We start from the raw sequence: 19,866 nt of genomic DNA, 5'->3' as shown, positions 1-19,866 counted from the left end.
GTCCGCAAACGCGCAAACAAAAAGCGAGAGAGTGTGCGCATTTCTCGTGGTGGAGGCCGTGCTCACTGCGACTTTTTTCGAACGAGGGACGAGGCAAAAAGGTTTCTAGGCCATGGCCGAGTCTCCGACAAGTTTCAGCGGCAATTTATATTGCATTGTTTTCCGCTTGTTTTCTTCAGTTTTTCTTCAATTTTCACCGTTTTTTCTCATTAAAACTAACAAATAAATACATTTTACAGATTTTGAAACGATTTTCACGTGAAAGGAAGAATTTTTGGGTCGACTAGTAGCTGCGGAAGGGCACACAGTAAGTATTATCGATTAAACCAAAAAAACCCAAACTTTTTTCCAAACATAATAAAAAAGCTGTGTCAATGCTAATTGCACCTTATTTTCATAACCAGACTTCTAAAAAAGTTGTCAAAAATTTTTTTTTTGGAACTTTTGTATGAAAAAATTGATAAAAATCGAGAAAATTCGTTTTTTTCCATTAAAAACATGAACATAAATCATTTATAAATTTTCAGATGGTCAGCAGGAAAAGGCGGGCAGCACAGATTGAAAGTAGCCGTAAAGGCGTCGCCAGCATTCGAGCTCGTTGTGATATGGAGGCTTCCTGTTCCAGTTCCCAAGAGAACGAGGTAATTGTTTTGTTGGAAATTTCTAAATATTAAAAAAAATGTTTAAAAATTTTTCAGGCTTCGCGTGCATCTACTTTGGAAAAAAGTTTGGGTTTTTTTTCATTTGGGATCTGATTTTATCGAATTTTCTCGATTTTTATCGATTTTTCACACAAAAGTTCCAAAAAAAATTTTTGACAACTTTTTTAGAAGTCTGGTTATGAAAATAAGGTGCAATTAGCATTGACACAGCTTTTTTATTATGTGTGGAAAAAAGTTTAGGTTTTTTTGGTTTAATCGATAATACTTACTGTGTGACCTTCCGCAGCTACTAGTCGACCCAAAAATTCTTCCTTTCACGTGAAAATCGTTTCAAAATCTGTAAAATGTATTTATTTGTTAGTTTTAATGAGAAAAAACGGTGAAAATTGAAGAAAAACTGAAGAAAACAAGCGGAAAACAATGCAATATAAATTGCCGCTGAAACTTGTCGGAGACTCGGCCATGGCCTAGAAACCTTTTTGCCTCGTCCCTCGTTCGAAAAAAGTCGCAGTGGATCTTATTGCACTCTTTTGTCGCGTTTCTTGTAAAACAAAAATGTTTGTTTTTTATTGGATTCGATAGTCTCACAGCTCCTCTTAAATAGCCTTTCACCCTTTTCCATTTATTTTATTGATCGATCTTTAATTGATTTCATTTTGTAATTTTTTGTAGCGTCCAGGCTACAAAAAATCCCGAGAAAATTTTTTATTTTACTGAAATTCACGTTTTTTGGCGAATTTACAAAAATTGCTATTTTCTAAACAATCTTGCGTTCCCTTTCAGTATCACTAAAGATGTCAGAAGATGCAGATCTCAAGATATTCATGGATTTCCTTGTGGAAAAGACCAAAGATGCATTTCAACCAATGATTGCAGTACAAGTATTCAGAGAATACCTAAATGAAAAAAGTCATTTGCATGATTATCATTATAAAAGGTGAGAAGAGACCGCGAGGTGGCCTTTAAAAATATATTACTTTTTTAAAAAGATTTTGTTGTGATCTTGCACCGAATATGAACGAATGGAATAACTACAGTATTGAGGCGCGAATTCGATTGATGTATGCATTGGGTGGAAAAGTGGAATCGGATTTCTTGGAGAGGTAGGAATAATGCACTTTCTTATGTGTGACATAAAATAATTTGCAGAATTGAAACTCATGGAACTGTCGAGCTGAATAAGAAGAGAAAGATCACCAAATACACGTCGAATGACGGAATACTTTCGTTGCAAGATAATCGTGTACATTTCACTAGGTTCATGGACTTTCTTATCCAAAAAACTAAATATGCAGTTGAACCAATGAATTTTAATCAAGTATTGGAAGAATTTTGCCGACTAGAACCCGATTGTCGTCATTATGGAGTCTATTACGTCAGGTGAGAGATTAGTTCTAACGTTGTTTTGGAAGAATTTAAATTTAGATTTCATCATAAGCTTGCACCAAACATGGATGCATTGAACAACTACAATATCTACGACAGAATTCGATTGATGTTCGTGTTGAATGGAAAAGTTTCGGGCGATTTTTTCAAGACGTAGGTTCAAATAGGATTGCCGAAAAATGTGGTGAATCGAAAATTGAAAACTTTGATTTTAAGAAGTTGATTTATCACTTTTTTTTTAGAATTCAAGACTATTTGTATTATTTAAAGGTGGCGTAGTAGAATTCGTTTTATTACTTTATTAGATTCAAAATTGTCTGAAAATACCGAATTTCATAATGAAACTTTCTGAAAACTTTTCAAAAAAAGTTTTGGTGGCCCAAAAAAAGATCTAAAATTAGTGAAAAATGGAAATTGGACCGGCTTGTCAACGTCGCAGCGGCTGGAAACTTTTTTTTGAAATTGCCGTCAAATTTTTTATTTTACAGTCGGTGGACGGAAACTCGGAGTTTTCATACAATTTTAAGTCTAATAAAGTAATAAAAAACATTAGACTACACCACCTTTAAAGTGAACAAATGAACTTAAAATCATTCTTCAGAATAAAAACTCATGGAACTGTCGAACTGGATAGGAAGAAAAAAATCACCAAATATGTCTCAAATGACGGAAAGCTCAAATTGGGAGGAAATATCATTTCAGACACGAGACTCATGGACTTCCTTATTCAAAAAACCAGACATTCCGTTGAACCAATGCAAGCGACGAATCTAATTTTCAAGGAATTTAGCGAACGACCAAGTCGTATTCTTGATAAAATGTATCAGTTGAGGTGAGAGATTTGTCCTACTGTTGTTCGAGAAGGATTGGAATTTAGATTTTATCAAAAACTGGCACCAAATATGAATGAATGGAACAGATATAGTATCGAGCAGCGTATTCGATTGATGTTTGTATTGAAAGGAAAAGTTGCAGACGATTTCCTCAAGACGTAAGCTTTAAAATTGATATTTGAACGGGTGTGAGTGTTTTAAAGTACAATCTCCATTAAACTTCAACATAATTCTCTTGTATTTTTATTTGACATTTTGTTTCAGTATATAATTTCTCCACATCCAGTATTCCGATTCTATCTATGGCTAAGAGAATTATGATTTGCAGAATTGAAACACACGGAACTGTCGAGCTCGATGAGAAGAGAAGAATCAGAAAATACACATCGAACGACGGAAAATTGTCTTTAAAAAAGCCTCTCACCGATGACACTTCATGTCCCACAAACATCAGATTCATGGACTTTCTTATTCAAAATACCAAAGATGGCGCTGAATCAATACGCCTGATCTACAATGAGTTTGCACTTCTCGAGGGTAACGTCCTGTCTGCGTCTACGTACAGTAGCAGGTGAGTAGAGTTCTCGTGATTGGTTTTTGAAGGATGTTGATGATATTTTTTTGAGTTTGCTTGAAATTTGCAAGTTCCTACTAGACTTAAAGCGACTTTTTCAATAAATATCCTTTAATAATTGTAATTCAGATTTTGCAAAAAACTGGCTCCAAAAATGAGTCAATGGAGCAACTACAGAATCGAAGACCGCATTCGAATGATGTTTGCATTAAAAGGAAAAGTAGAATCAGACTTTCTTGCTCAGTGAGAAAAAAGAAGAATTTGAGAAAAAGAGAAGAAAAATTAAATTTCAGAATGATTCAATCTGGCGCTGTACAGCTCGATGAAAACTACCGAATCGTCAGGTACACTTCGAATAATGGGAAAGTAGAATTAAGTGAGAAAAGATCGGGAGTGAAGAGAAGAAGCTCAACTAAATCCAGCAAAACATTAGGAAAGAGGCGTCAAGTCATTGAGAAAGAATTATCTGACCTGGATGAGCCTGAATTTGTCGGAATCATGCATGGCTATCCGAAGCAGGAGCCTGTATACGAGGAAATCATCAATCAAGACATGAGATACAACAATGAGGATCCACACATTCCACCAGAGATTGAACAATTTCCGATTCAAGCAGTTCATCTTGAAGAGCCGAAGTTCGATCCGATCAGTAGTATGAACATAGGTCGAGGAACACTTGCACAAAGATTCGGAACCACTTCAAGTGAATCTGACGGGATCAGCGTTCACAATTTTTTGATTTCGCTAGAACTTATTCTCACTTCTCTCGAATCAGATACTCTGATTGATTTGATGAGAGAGATTAAAGAGCTTCGAAATCGGACAAATGATGAGGTAGTTGAAACACCAAATGTTTCTGTAAGAAAATCTCTTTTTTTTCAGATTCTTCCACCTGATCTAGTGATTCCAGCCTTGCAGACGTGCTTTATGGGAATTACTCGAAAGTTTCGACCGGAAGTTTCAGCACCGAGCAAATCAGCAGGAGAGTGTCTGAGAATCCTCAAATATTCTTTGCTTTGGCTCCAAAGTCCGTTGCTTTACGATCTACAAAAGAGAGTTCAGGAAGAAATTGAAAATTGCGGAGCTGATGGAAAGGTATACTGTATTGAGTTTGTTAGTCAATTAAAACCACATTGGAAAATTCAGGTTATCCCAATCGCCGACATCCAGCAAGGTATTCGGAACATTCTCTTCGCCGTTTCCATCTAGTTCATCTGAAACTTGATAATTTTTTGGTTTTTCTCTTTATTTCCTTTACAATCTTCAAAGGTATTTCCCTGCCAATTCTCTGGATGCTCTCTGTTTTTTCTCCATTTAAACACTGGTGTTTTTATCTAATGTTTTACGGTTTCTACTAGGTTTTTCTCTCTATTTCAATGACTCCATGCACATTTTATGGTTTTTTTGTTCCCCACTTGATGCTTTAATTTTCTTTCCACTGTTACATGACTGGTGTTTTTAAGGTAAATTTTTCTTCATTTAACACATTTTTGCTTTGAAAAATATTTTTCAATTAAGAAAAAACAAATCATTTCAACCGATTATGAAACTCGCACACTGGTGTACGAGAACGCCAACCAATGAGTGACGACAGCCACGCCCATCGCTCACCGCTGATTGGTTGCCGCTTTCTTTTTATACGGGGGAATTTAAATTAGATTTGATGGAATTTTTGAACCGATATAAATCATTTTAAATGTCTGAATTATTTTTAAATTACAGTGCTAACAAAAAAAAATTCTGAATGAGATCTTTATTTGTGCGGGAATTCAAAATTTAGTTTGAAATAGTTTTGTAAAATTGAAAAAAAACCTTCCCTTCAACTTCCCGATTCCTGGCATTCCAGGCGTAATATCGGTAGTTGAGTTCTAAGCTCTTGGAGCATCTTTCTGTATACCGCCGGTGAAGCAAAAAAGCAATATGTTCGAGTGGTGCAGTTGAATGAGTAGGGAGCTCTCGAAATGTGCGGAAACGCGCACTTTCAAGAGGCCCCGCGCAAAAGACCACGCAGAGGACGGAACACACACAGTTTTCTCACAATTGATACGTTGAAAGTCATCTCAATTCGTTAAGCACAAAAAACTTCTGAAACTCGGCCTATCCAGTTGGCTTTTGCACCTGGTACGCCAGCTGCACATTCTCGGGTCATGACCGATATGAAAAAGTTGTTAGGCGAGGGGAGGGGCGTGAGCAATTCTCTGTGCAGCTGTGATATTCTGTACGATTCGTTTCAACATTTCAACAGATTTTTGGTGGTTCACAGCTATAACCTCACAAAATTTTGGAAACATATTCTCCTTTCCATCTCTTTTCCCATTTGTTTATTTACCATTTGTATTGTATTCAGATACCCATCAAAGTTTTTTCAAGTACAGTTTCTCTGTGAGGTTTTTCTTTGAATTTTATGTTGAGTATTTTCAAATAACCGAGCATATAAAAAGTGGTCACACTGTTTTTTGATATCTTATTTTTTCAGTTTTAGAGAATGAAATATTTTAGGTAATGTCATATTTGCTCTGTAGGATTTTCTGAAAAGCGTAGGCATAATGCCTGCCTGCCTGACGTGCGTCTGCCTCGTACATGTAGCCTCGTACTGTAGTTTTATCAATTTTTGCAATAACTCAAAAGTACCGGAAACGAAGTAACGAGATTTTACCTTCTTTTGCCAGCTTTTACAGTGATTTACAAATAGGCAGGCGTATATACCTACATCCGTGCCTACATGCCATGTAAGCTGTAGCTTTCACTTATTTCCAATATGAATTAGTGTATAATATTGAAAGGGATTTTGGCTTCTTAATTTTGCAGTGGTCTACAGTTTTAGACGGTCATGCAAAAGTTCACATCAAAAATTTCAAGAAAACTATACAAAGCAAATAATAAACCAATTCCATTAAAATTGATCTACAACTCTGACCTAGTTGGGCAAAAATCTAGTGGGCCTTATCTATGAAAACACTTATGGAAAAGAAAGTTCAAACGTTTTCGTAACCCAATTTCTTTTTAAAATTTTTTTTGGAAAAATTTGCAAAGGCTGATGCCTATAAATTTTTTATAAACGGTTTCCAATAAAATGTTCTCAAAATAGTCCTGGTAGGCAGGAGAGCCTACATTTGTGCCTACAAATCTGGAACTAGGCATTCTGTAAGGCGATAGGCATTGATGGAATGCAAACAGTCTTTCCAAAACCATTGAAATAGTTTACTCAATAATTCTTTACGTTTCAAATATATCTCCAAGCTCCTAAGCTTCACATCAAAATATTAATAAAAGTGAACACATTGCAATAAAAAAGATTGTGACCTACCTCCAACATCGCCACAAAAAGAGGCACCGCCCGTTCGAAGTCACCTGTCAAGAGGAGAAGGTGTAATACACCTTTATTCCATTCTCTCTTGTATGTTTTTTTATTCCGTCATTTCATTTCATTTCATTTCAAAGTGACGATTTATCGGATCGAAAAGTGAAATCGAAATGGAAAAGAAAAAAAAGAACATCTCTGTGTATACCTTATTCTTTGAATACTTTTTCATATGCTTCTCTCTATTGAAATTTGTTCAAGATTCATAAAATATGCCGCTTCATTGTTACTTTTACAATTTTGACTAAAAAATGTTACCGTTAATCTCGTGGGTAATCATTTTTCAGCCCAAGCGCAAGCTTAGACTTAGGCTTAGGCTTAGGCTTAGTATTAAGATTAAGGTAAAGCTTAGGCTTTTCTTAGACCTAGGCTTTGATTCAGGTTTAGTCTGTGTCCTACGTTTAAGCTTGTCTGAAAAGATTTCACAATTGTTATCATTAAAAAAGCACATTCAATGTCAATTTCCTGTTAAACTGGCTCCCTCCATTTTTTCCAAAGGCTAATTTGTTTCATATATATTTTTTTGACAATAAAATTTGCTCAAAAACTTAATAAAAAGTGAACTTTCAATCTTTACTTTCAATTGAGTAATTGAAATGACACTATTTCTCATCTTTTTTTGGGGTGTCTCAATGCATGTGTGTTGTTGTGTCGTAATTCATAATTGCAGTTGGAAAGTGTAGTTGAAATAATAGGAATAGGCGGTCATTTGAATTGAATTCGAATCGAAAAGCAATTTGCAATTCAATTAATGTTCAACTAAAAAATGAGGGGTGTAGAGGTTGTGGATTAATGGATATGCTAGTCAGTTGTTAAATTTTCACAATTTTCTAACTTATGCGGAAGTTTTGTTTTCATTAAAGCTGATAGTTTCAATAATTCAAATTATCAAGTGTATCGAGCGCGTTCCAATGAAAATTTTTGCAGAAAATTTGAATTTCTAAATTAAAATTATTCAATTCATTTAAAATTTTGAAACTCCCAGTGTTTCAAATGAGCTTTGATGCAATATTTCTCTTTGGAGAAAATTTGTACTTTCGGAATGACTATGAATTTCCCGCAATCCATGGATCAACAGTATTTACAATTTACAGAAAGTTTAGTGCCCTCTAATTGAAATATTGGCAAATTCTTAAACCAAGATTTACAGATTATCAACTATTTACAAGATTGAGCTGTAACGAAGGCGCCTCTCGTCTTCTTTTTGTCCGTGTAACAAAATTGTAATATTTGAAAAATACAGAAATAAACCCAGAATTCCCTTTATTCTACTACAAAAAGTTCAGACTACTTCGACGAGTGCTGTTTATCCTTGGTTCCCTTTGACTTGGTGCGCTCTGAAAATTGAGTTTTAATTTTCAAATTGGTTTCTGATAATCTTACTCTTCTTCTTCTTCTTCTTGCGATCCTTCTTACTCTTCTTCGAAGCGTTGCTAGCAGCGGTCTGTAACATTCTGGTATTTCAGGTTTACTGTTAGATTTCTTACCGAAACTGCCGAGGAGCCCTGAGATTCAGAAGGATTTGCTTTCTGCTCTGCGCCAAGTTCAGTTGCAGTGATCACTCCAGATTCAGGTGCACCACCGTTTGCCTCAGTAGCCGTCTTGACATCAGATTCAGGAGCATCATTCTTAACCTCAACAGCTGTTTTGACTCCAGACTCAGGAACATCGTTCTTGTCTTCAGCAGCAGTCTTTACATCAGATTCCGGAACATCGTTCTTGTCTTCGGCAGCTGTTTTGACATCAGGTTCTGGGGCAACTTGAGCCGGAGAGCGAATCGACAATGCCGTGTTGACATTGGATTCTGGAGCATCGTTGCGAATCTCGTTTGCTGTTTGGACTCCGGTTTCTGGATCATTTGGAGTTTGAGGAGTGGATGAAGCGCTTTCTCCCTTGCTCTTCTTCTTCTTCTTGTTCTTTTTGGAGGCAGTCTCTGAAAAATAAAATGTCAGTCATTATCAGAAATCTATTAAGAACTTACTCTTCTTGTCCTTCGATTTCGACTTCTTGTTCTTCTTCTTCTTATACTTTTTCGAAACATCATTAGAATCCGGTGCCGTTGATGGAGTAGAAACTGCTGATGTTGGAGCCGATCCAACATCCGGGGCCAAACTTTCCGATTTTCCTCCAACACCACCAGCAACATTGTCCTTTGGAGCAATCATCACAGAGTTTCCAGTAACAACATTCTCAGTTGGATACAATCTTTCAGATTTTCCACCAATTCCACCGGGAGCATTGTCTTTCGGAGCCAACATCTCAGAATCCCCGCCAATTTGAATGATTGGAGAGGACTGAGGATCAGCTGGAACGGGAGCAGCGGCTTCTGGAGTTGGTTCGGGAGCTGGAGCGACGACTTGAGGAGTCTCTTGGACAGGGGCTGGAGCAGGTGTTTCAGGGGCTGGGGCAGGTGTTTCAGGGGCTGGGGCAACCTGTGGAGTTTCTTGAACTGGGGCAGCAGCTGGAGCATCAGGAGTTGGCTCAGGTGCAGATTGTGGAGCGAGTTGGGCAGGTTCTGGAACCGGGACAGGAGCTGGGCCAGGCTGTTGAACATCTGGAGCTGTTGGGGCAGGTGCCGGAGCTTCTGGCTGTTGCTGAACCGAAGCTGGTGCAGGAGCCGGAGCAGCTGGTTGTTGATCAGCAGCTTTGGTTGAACTTCTTTTCTGAGTTGTTGTCCTAGTAGAACGAGTGCTTCTAGTACTTCTTCTGCTTTTTGGAGCATCATTTGCACTATTTTTGAAGTAAAAATAGGCAAGAATTGCGGCGATTGCCAGAATGACGTATACGATCATGATCGGTGTTGCTGACTTTTCGTTATTTCAAACTGAAATTGAAAGAAGGTTGTTTGAGTTTATCAGTTCTTTGAGCAATGTTTGACCGCTCAGATTTAGCCTTTGTAAAGAATGGTCAAAGCTTTGTCAAACTTTTGTTGGATCTGGGATCAGAAATCGATGATGCTTCAAAGGACGATTGTGTGGTTGAATCTAGACGAAGATCTCCACTTCTCGTTCAATCTTGCGAGCAAACTGAACACATAATCAAAGACTGATCCAAAGCCTGCGCAAAATCTGGCAAAAGTTTGGCCAAGTTTCGACCATTACTCACAAAGACTGCCATCTATTGGACAACAAGGCCTTCCGGGGCAACGAAACCCCGGAAACCCATGTTAAAATTCTCTGAAAACATATTTCAACTCACCGGTCAATGGACACGTGTCTGAAGTGAAAAGTGATGGAGATCGTCTTTTCGTAAAATCGAAACTGATTTGATTTCTTTGAGATTTGCTCGTTTTTATTAGCCAGCGTGGCTCTTATTTGTTTGTTTTGGAAGTTCACGTTTTCAACTTTTCGATTGTTTCTTTCTAAAAGTTGTTGTTTTTTGATAAATTTAAAATAAATTTTGAAAAATCAAATAAGACGTGATCCATTTTAAAAGCGAAGTGTGACGAAATTCAAAAATTTCCTCCGAAATTCCTCCGGAATACGAATTTCAAAAGTTTGAAAATTTAAGGGGTCGAAGAGGTTTTGGAGAAATGGATATTATCTGTCAAATAACTGACTAAGTGCTGTAGTGGTTATTTCTTGATGTAGCGTCTGTGAGCATTTTGTCTAATTTTATTTGAGATGCTCCAAACTTACCAAATTGTTATTTCTGCCAAAGCTTTGGTAAATTCGCACAAGTGGGTTTTTTTTCGAAAAACTCATAGGAATGGGGCAACATCTACATAAATTTGATACAAATGACTCAAATATAATAAAAATGCAAAAATTGCCATTTTTGAAAAGTTTTGCCATAACATTTGGTTACTGTAGAACTATGCCAGTGGCGAAAAAAAATCTCCAGATTCTCTATTCTACATTTAGCTACCTATACTTCTGGAAAATATTAAAATTTTAATCTCTTAAAGTTTTTCCAAATTTTTATTAATTTTTTGAGTTATCGACCTTCAGTTGCTGTGATTACACAAATAAATACATTTCATTGTTAGTTCAACCCCTATGTTCTTATTAAACTTTGCAATGCCAACCCATTCAATAGTCAGTTTCATATCCCAGTAAAAAGGTTAACGTTTTATTAGCTTCATGCCAGATTTCCATCTGCAGACTCAACTCATCATACTAGTTGCAAAAATCATACGGTAGAAGGACTTTTACAGTAATTCCGTCTTCCCATGAATGACTTAATCTTCTCCTTTTTCCTCTTCACTCCCTCCCGTATGTACTGTTTTTCACTTGAAAATCTCGTCTGGCTTCTGCCATTTGAATGAATGCCTCTTCACTTCCAATACCGAATATACATATACATATCTATATCCAGTTCATTTCGACCAACCATTCCACGGTAATTACAACAACATATCGCCTCGCCTTTTTCTTTTCTGCAGGTATTCCAGTCCTTGTTGAAAGTCTTGGTTTTCTCAATGTCTCGATTGGTTCAAGTTTAGGAGCTCTAAAAACTGAAATATTCAATTGTTTCAAGCTGAGATGCAGAAGTAATTATTTATTTGATTTTCATATTTTGAAAACCCAATTTAAAATGATGTAATTGTATGTTAAACCGTTTAGAAAATTCAAAATGTATTGAGACTGAAAAATTTTCAAATTCCTTTAGGAACTTTAAAAGTAGAATAGTGATGCCAAAATATCCAAATATCACAGTAAAACTTTTCAAAAAATAATTGTAAATTTTTTATTGCTCCAAAAAGTGGCAATTATTCAGTTTTTGCCGATTTTTGGGAAAACTATAACTCGAATCTCTGCAATGTTTGAATATAAGTATTTTCAAAATGAGTATACTATGAAATTCAAATTATAATTTTTAGATCGAAGACTTCCTAAAAGAGTGGCAAAAACGCATTAATTGCCACTTTTTGGCTGTAAATTTAAAATAATTTCAAAACATTTCTGAAAAGTTTTACTATGATATTTGGTTTTTTTGGCACCCATAATATAAGTTGCAAGAAGTAAGTTTTATATTTTTTTCAAAGTTGTTTTTAAATGCAAATGTTGAACCAAAAAAATGCCAAAATTTTTTTTTAATTTAGAAATTCCGGGTTCTCGCACTTTAGTTTTCTGCAAAAATAGGACAGATTGTTAATTTTTGGCATTTTTTCATTGTCTACAACTTCTCATATGTACTAATTCTTCATTATTTTCTACAAACTGTACGACACTTCATTCTGACTTTTAACCCATTAAAGATTCTTGTTCAAGAAGTCAATTATCCTCTCACCGTTTTTTTTTGGCAGAGATTAGCGACAATTATCGACAGTTTTGTTTTACTTCACGGCAGCCAACGTTTTGAACAAGAAAATTACTATTCTTGACTATACTTTTTCGTTTTTTTTTTTCTATTTTTGAACGGCTTAATTCTGTTTTTTTTCTGAAATAATACATGAAGTTTAGTTATCAAAAATAATTGAAAACTGATCCTTGAACTCTCGTCAATTGCCTTTTCCAAGCAGTTACATATTTCTCAAGTACCCATCAGGTCCTTCAAATTTTATCCATTCAGTAGTTTTTTCGACATGCCTTTTGCCTCTTTTCATTTATTTGCACTTATATTGACATTCACACTCACACCTTTTGCCAAAACGGTTTGAGGTATTAGATTTCATTTCTCACTTTTTAAGTTAGATTCTGTTTTGATCTGTTTTCTCAACTCATTAAATTTGCTGTATTAGTGTTTTTAAAAAAATATTTTCATGATAATATAAACAACAGCTTGAAGCAGAATTTTTTTGTTTCGTAGCAATTTTTTAATGTTGTAGGGCTTTTCAAAAAACAAGGGGTCTCAAATTAGGACTAGTATAAGCGTTAGTATTTCAACAAACGTTCATTTCCGAAGTTTTTCTTCAACTTAAATCCAAAATCTGCATCAATAAATTATGCAACATTTCCAAGTTATTTGGAGAACATTTTCCAAAATAAGGGTCAAGAAGGATTACGATTGTATTAACTTTTGGATTAGCACAGTTGACTGGTTTTTGTGTGACCTACTCGTAACTCACAAACAATTTTACAAAGGATTAATTCACTACTTTCTAACTTTTTTTGTTGCCTCCATGTTTAAGTAAACTTGGAATGCGTTCCTGCACCAATATTTTTGCCAGTTGTTTTAGACATAGTTTGTAGTTTAATTGATACTTATTGACATGTTCAAAACAAAGTGAGATATAAGCATTCAGGTGCAATACTAATAAAACAAATATTATATGCTTGTTTAAATATTGAAAATCTCCAAAAAATTTTTGTAGCAACTATAGATATTTAATTTTAATCAAAACTGCTTCTTTTTTTTCTCAAAAAGTTTTCAAAACAGAGCAAATTTCCAAAAAGTGCAACTTTCACCATCTAAACCATTTTTGTGTATTCTCTTGCGTCTTCAATGGTCATCAGTATTATCAGGGAGTGTATAAATATGAACCATACTGTGTCTCTGTATGCAAATATATAAAATCAAAAAGAAAGAAAGAGAGACACACCGATTGTTAGAGGGGAAAAAGGGAAAAGCCGTGCTTATCACTGGACAAACAGAAAAGAGAGAGAATAGAAAACAACGCTGGACAATTCGAACTGTCATTTTGGAACAGCAAAAAGAGTCGGCGAATGATCAAAAAAAGAGTGAAGAGAAGAATGGCAAGTGGCTATTCGCACTAATTTCTCATGCATTTTCCACATTATTTGTGCACTTTTTTTTTGAAAACTTTTTCTTTTTTTTTGTCAGAACAGTTTTTATTCAAAAAACAACTTCCCGGTAACTACATATACTTTCCAAATTTTTTTCCCGATTAGTCTTGCACCCCTTTTGCTCTTCACATATTGAATCTCGGTTGTCTCTGCTTTCATAACTATTTTAATGTTTGAATTTCAGAAAAATATTTTGTAAAACCACAATCAGCATAGCTGCCAAAGTAGGACAATACTATAAATTTTTGGTTTTTTAAAATTTTTTTTGAAATTGTTACAATTTTTCCAATATTTTATGTTCCTATATGTTCCTAAAAATCCCTCAAGAACTAAAAATTAAAATGTTTATTTCTCTTGAAAAAATTTGTTTTCTATTCTCCGGTTTTCCCACTTTTCAGAATAATAGTGGAATTTTTCAAAAATTATCAATTTTTCAAATTTTCGGTTTCGAAAAAATTTTGGCTTCTAGATTTTCCGAAAAAATGCCAGTTTTCATTTTCCAGTTGGTAAAACACTGTGATTTTTAGGGTTTCCAAAAAAATGTAATTTTTTTTGTTGATTTTTCGGTAAATTTTTTTTAAAGATTTCCCGAAAAATTTCCAATTCTTCTCGAATTTTTTTTTCGAGAAAAAAACCTGAAAATAGGCAATTTTTTTCCAAATATTTTGAAAGAAAATTATGTATTTTATCTATTTTTTCATCAATATAAACAAAATTTGATAAGAAATTTTATTTTGTGAATTTTCTAATATATTTTTTTCCGAGTTTTCGATCCTCCGAAACATTGAAAAAGTGAAAATTATTGTTATTCGATTTTTTTTTGGAAAACATGGAAAAATCAAAAAATGTTAAAGACAAAAGCACATAGTAATAACGTTTGTGGGAAAATTTATATTTTCATATATTCCCTTTATCCTTTTCGTTTCCAAATTGTCTTTGTTGTTTTTATTGAACAATTAAATATCTATGTTTCAAACTGTTCTATTTCATTGTTTATTCCATGAGGATTCATGATTTTCAATTGAAACAAAATCTTTCTCAATATTTTCATCACATCAACTTACACATATTCATTTTCTCATCTTGAAACTTTTTATATTTAAAAAAATATTTAAAAATATAGTAAAATTCCAGAATGGGTGTATACGATGACGTGTGTACATTTGACTTTTCTCCAACTTCAACAGTTTCAACGTCTTCTTCTTCTTCTTCTTCAAGCTCATCTGAATTAGCTTCACCGGTCAGTTTCTATCTTTATTTTTTAAAAATTAGTTTTTACTTTGACACTCAAAAATGAAAACTTTTGTAAATTTTCCCGAAATCCCAAAACAACCTACCTGATTGTTCATGATTCATAAATATTTTCCAGGTCTACGAGAACGTAGAAGAACTAACAGGACTATGTTCTCGAAGTTGGAAGATGATGGGAAAACGGAGTTCAAAACCTTCGATGAGCGATTTTTTGGCTCAATTGCCACCTCCTCCACCTTCTTTTGATGAAAAAAGTGAACGTTATGGTGCAGGATTTGGGAAAAGGTAATTATTTTGAAAACTTGAATGAGTGGCCCTGTAAAAACAGTGGGGTTCAAATTACAACACTCCTTTCTTTTCTTTTAATTTGAAAACGGGATATTTGAATTTTCAGAAAAAATTTTGGCACGAAATTTACTTTTTTTTTAAATTTTAGTAAAAATTCGTCTCATAAAATTTTTTTTTTCGATAACTTCTAGAAAGCATTAGAACAACTTTGAAAATTTCTGGAAAGATTTTATAGAACTTACTAGAAACTTCTAGAAACTCTTGGGACTTGAAAAATCAAAAAGTTTTGTAAAAAATTTGAGAAACTTATAGAAGAATTGGTGAAGCTCTAGAAAATTTGGAAAAATTCTGGAACGTTTCAGACGCTACCAAGGCTTGCCGAATTCTAGAAAAAAATGCAAAAGTAATTATAACTTTAAATACCAAACGTTTTGAACACTTTGTCTAAGTCGTCTGCAACTAAATCTTTTCCACCAGATTAGTCACATCGTTGCAAGACGGCCATTCTTTTTTTCTGGCAAATTGCCAAATGTTCTGTGATCTTTCCGAGTGAATGATAAATCGTCTCTATAATTGAATCATCAAAATGATGCCGCAATATTCGATGTTGCATGATGGATTTTTATGTATATACATGACAAAAAATTGTCTGGCTTTTTAGAAACTTATGTGGTTTCAGGAAAAAGAAGTAGAGATTATATTTTACAAGGCATCAAGAAACATTTATTTGATAATCTTGAAGAATTTGAAAACTATGGATTTCTCAATGAGTAATCTTTTTAAAAAATGTTTCAGCTACTTTTTAAATACCTAATTGTAAATAATATTTATGTTAATTGAAAGAGGACTGCAAGGTACAAAGAAATTGAAAAAATAGGCTTCAAACTGCGAAACAGCATATCTGGAATTGTATTCAGTCCATTTTTCTAAATAAAAAATTAATTTCTCACAGTGATTTTTGAAAATTGTGAGAACCCAAAAATAATTTAGGTTGCTTTTGAAAAAAATAGATTTTTTTGTTGATGAAGTTGGCTGAAGACTTTTAGATTTTCAATAATTTTTCGAAATTTACCACACATTGAAGTAAAAACCAAATAGCATAATAATTTTTTTTAAGATGCCGGAAAAAAGTGATGAAAACTAAGTGTCAATTCGAAATTTAAAAAATCAAATTTTTTGCAAAGCTATGGTATTTGGTTTTTTCAACGGTTTTTCTACTCGTCAAATAACCGAATATCTGAATCAAACTTTTCAAAAAATTCATATGAATGGTTTATAGGCACACCCCACTAGCCGTACCCAAATTTAAAGTGTTTCTCTGTAGCTCATACTTCTGATAAAGTCTATTTAAAAACTCCTTTTTCAGAAAGAAGGCTCAGAAATTAGATTCATAGTTAGCAGGCAAGCCAAGCGTTTCGCAAAATAAATTTTTTTAAAAATAAATAGTAAATATCCTTTTTCCTGAAAAAGTGTCTAAACGAACAAGTAAGAAAAGTATTTCAGAGTGGTAGAATCCTCCACCTCAACAGCTTCATCATCAGCATCATCCCGTCGTCCAATAATCTCTTCAAATAATCCACCCTCTTCGTCACCTGTTCCTCTTCATGTCTCATCATCTACAATCCCTCCTCCACCTCTTCCACCTCTTCCAACAACTCTTCATTCAAATTCTCAGATTTCTCGTTGTTTCGACATGCGTCCTCTGTCACTTCCCCATAAAGAAATGCAGAGAATCGAACGAGAACAGTCACACAGGTCGGTCACACTTCTTATTCCTAATCGGTTTGATATTCCTGATTATTATGCATATACTCCCGCATGCAATGCAAGGTAATATTCCAGTTATATGTTCACATGGGAAAATTTAAAATTATATAACTTTTCCGTTAGAAAAATATTTTGAAAATACACTATGCCTTTTTTCATCTATTTTTTTCATCTATCTGAAATATCTGAATAATTCAGAACGACCCCAAAACACTAAATTTTATATTGAAATAAAAAAAAAATACTTTGAATATTCATCTTGGCAATTTAAAATATCTATAAAAATTGTCATTGCCTTTCTTAATTTAAATAGGAAGTATAACTTTTATTGAAACCCAAAAAAACTAGAATTAAAAAAAACCTACTTTTGAAATTTAATTTTTAACATATAGTAGGTAGGCTTGAAAATGCCTACATATGTGCCTTTAAGGCAAAATGAATGTGGGGTTTTTTTTTGAAATATACTCAAAACTGGACCAAGAAAACCATTCAGTTTCAGTCCAAGTTTAGGCATGGGCCAAATTTCTCTGAAGAATGAAATTTTCTTTGCAACTTTTGTTCAACATCCAAAATTATTGCTTTGCCAAAACTAGATTTTTTGACTATTATTTTCAGCAATTTTTAAAAAAATCTTAAATCTTTTCCACTGAGATTTGGACAATTTAGCATCACCGCTGTAATCAGAAACATTATAGAGAAAAAATATTTTTTAATTTACAAATTTTTGTTAAACTCCAAAAGAAGAATAGAAAATCTGTGAAAGGTTGAGAGCTGTAATAGTTCAAGTTTAAAATCTTCGACCTTTCAAAACTTGCCTCAAAACTTTCTAAAAAAGTTTCTTCAAGTTTGAAAAAAGTTTCAAACTAATAATTATCTGATCTCTGTTCGGTTTGACACTTTCCCTTGAAACTTTCTTCGGATCTTTTAAACATTCAAATACTTTCTCTTTTCCCTTTTCATAAACTAACTTTTCTTTTGGAAATTTTCCCCACTTCAGCCTGTACATCAAAGGGAGGCTTCAGTCCATTGACCATAGAAACAGCGACTTGCAAGTGACCGTTGACGTCATTTATATACGGAGAAGTGAATGTTCTAGATCTTTTTGTTTGCATATCCTAAAATCCGGGTATTGTGTAATAATGATAAATGGGTTGATCTTTTGATTTACAGGGAATGAGTAAAATATTTATTGCAGAACGGTGCGCGTATTAATTATTGATTTAAAAAAATAAAAAAATAGAGAAGCTTATATTTAATTCAAAAATAATAACTATAATTGTATAAAAGTTCAAAAAGATCTACCGAAAAATACTTAGAACAATTTTTTTTTGCCAAATTTGAATATTATTACTTTTTTAGACCTTTTCAAAATTTTCAAAAAAAATCGATATAGTTTTAAAATCAATAAAATATATTTCCATACTTATTTCTGATTTTTTGAATAGTTGAAGTCTTTGTTGGAGCTTTTAAAAAGTCTTACCAAGAAGATTTGACACACACCTTTGGTATTTTTCAGCAAATCTATAGATTTTATTGCTTTCACTTCATAAGTTTGAACCGATTTATTTTTTTTTCGATTCTAGGTGAATGTGTTTTGTTGCAGGAGCATGGTGAACTTTTGTGAACTAAATAAAAACTGATTGCTAAATTTAAGATTTTTCGCAGAATATTAAACAACCAGAAAACAAATTTTTTTTGCGATTTTCAAGCACTTTTTAGTCTACACTTTCTGAATTTTAACTGCGCGTAGGTGTTGCTTTTTCCAAAAATTTCCGACTTTCACCAGTTTCCACAAATGCCATCACTCCAAAACCAACAAATTTTTATTCCAGAGTGCTGATAATAACACTGTTGATAATCACAATATTCATTGTGATGATTGCACTGGGTATCTACACATTCTACGATGTGATTGTCGAGCACATCAACAATATATCCGGAACTTTCTGAACAACTAACACAACAATTTGTACAATTTTTGACTAATCTGGTATCTTTTTTTCCTTGCGGGTTTTATTTTGTATTTGTCTGAAATTCTGAAAATAAAGTCGAATAACGAACTTTTTTCTTTGACATTTTATTTTATATCGTTGGTTTTGAAAATAACTATTTCATTTTTGAAAAGTTTTCAATTTTTGTAAATGTCGATATTTAATCGTTCAACTTTAAAATTTTCGCTGATCATCGGTTTTTGGTAGATTTTCGGGAAATTTTTGAATTTTTATTTTGATTTACTGGGTTTCAAGAATTTTTCTTATTGAAGTTAACAAATTTCCGATTAAAACAAAAAAAATTTCACAAAAATTCCTGCCTGCCTGCCTGCCTACACGAGTGCCTACTGCCAATATAGATGAGATCATTTATAGCTTCAGTTCAACTTTAAGATGGCAAAAAACAAGTGAATTTTTTGATTCAAAAATGATTGGTTTGATTTTCTGAACTCAATTTATCCGTACTCCTCACATTCTTTTTCAATCATCTGACGCTTTTTGGTCATTGATCGTCAAAAGTTGAATAAAACATAGTATCAATATTTCTACCGTTTTTCTTCTCTTTTCGATTCTCTTCTCTTTCGATAAGAAAAAAAAGAACATGCTTCGCCTTTTCATTCTCTCACTTTATCGGATTTTATAGCGGAAAACCAAAGAAATGAGTAAATGGTGAGAAGAGGAAATTTGTAAATGGTGAGAAGAGGTTTGTAGGAAAGCAAACATATGGGAATAAGATCAGGTAGATCAAGTTTTATAGGGGGATCGGAAGATCAGGAAAAACACTAGAATATATGTAGATAGCGATAGAAATGACCAGGGTGTGTCCAAAAGGGATATAATTTAAAATCAATTTAGGCATAGTTAATTTGAAAAATGAGTTTGTTGTTGTAACCAAAGTTACGGATAGTTAGAATTAGAATTTTCGAATTTGATCTTTAGAAACCGCCATTTTTGTTAAAAATTTGTGTGACGTCACAGTTTGTACAGGGTGGTCCTTAATTATTGCGACCACTTTAGGGCACTGTAACTTTTTTTTGGTCAGCGAGCAAGACAACTGAATATAC

General features: G+C 33.7%; 3 protein-coding genes across 4 annotated transcripts; 2 read left to right on the top strand and 1 right to left on the bottom strand.

The window, feature by feature from the left end:
- Positions 1-239: 239 nt before the first annotated feature.
- Positions 240-4,936, top strand: B0205.1 (SPK domain-containing protein; the record flags this gene model as incomplete). 2 transcript variants are annotated; one of them, NM_001047163.6, is made up of 14 exons in its annotated part: positions 240-307; positions 528-641; positions 699-726; positions 1,446-1,599; positions 1,652-1,765; positions 1,812-2,042; positions 2,088-2,201; positions 2,650-2,880; positions 2,926-3,039; positions 3,210-3,452; positions 3,585-3,698; positions 3,749-4,289; positions 4,338-4,550; positions 4,602-4,936. In NM_001047163.6, 13 exons carry the CDS (start codon positions 528-530, stop codon positions 4,662-4,664), a joined length of 2,274 nt encoding a protein of 757 aa, NP_001040628.2. The 2 variants fall into 2 exon arrangements, with proteins under 2 accessions (NP_001040628.2, NP_001040629.2); NM_001047164.5 differs by lacking the exons at positions 240-307; positions 528-641; positions 699-726 and having other exon boundaries at positions 1,457-1,599; positions 4,602-4,664.
- A 3,128-nt stretch (positions 4,937-8,064) lies between these two features.
- B0205.10 (uncharacterized protein) lies at positions 8,065-10,068 on the bottom strand. The gene is made up of 5 exons (NM_060403.5): positions 10,015-10,068; positions 8,798-9,640; positions 8,304-8,749; positions 8,200-8,260; positions 8,065-8,153 (listed from the first exon to the last, which is right to left on the bottom strand). The coding sequence occupies exons 2-5, from the start codon at positions 9,606-9,608 to the stop codon at positions 8,104-8,106; spliced, it is 1,368 nt and encodes a 455-aa protein (NP_492804.1). The 5' UTR covers positions 9,609-9,640; positions 10,015-10,068; the 3' UTR covers positions 8,065-8,103.
- Positions 10,069-13,309: 3,241 nt separating this feature from the next.
- Positions 13,310-18,873, top strand: C34B2.9 (Wsv299). The gene is made up of 4 exons (NM_060402.5): positions 13,310-14,745; positions 14,875-15,041; positions 16,548-16,799; positions 18,644-18,873. The coding sequence occupies exons 1-4, from the start codon at positions 14,641-14,643 to the stop codon at positions 18,759-18,761; spliced, it is 642 nt and encodes a 213-aa protein (NP_492803.1). The 5' UTR covers positions 13,310-14,640; the 3' UTR covers positions 18,762-18,873.
- The last annotated feature ends 993 nt before the right edge of the window (positions 18,874-19,866 follow it).

Source organism: Caenorhabditis elegans, chromosome I (assembly GCF_000002985.6).
Source record: "Caenorhabditis elegans chromosome I".
NCBI classification, from domain to species: Eukaryota; Metazoa; Nematoda; class Chromadorea; order Rhabditida; family Rhabditidae; genus Caenorhabditis; species Caenorhabditis elegans.
Note: the sequence above shows the minus strand (reverse complement) of the source record. Positions and strands in the feature narration are given on the sequence as shown.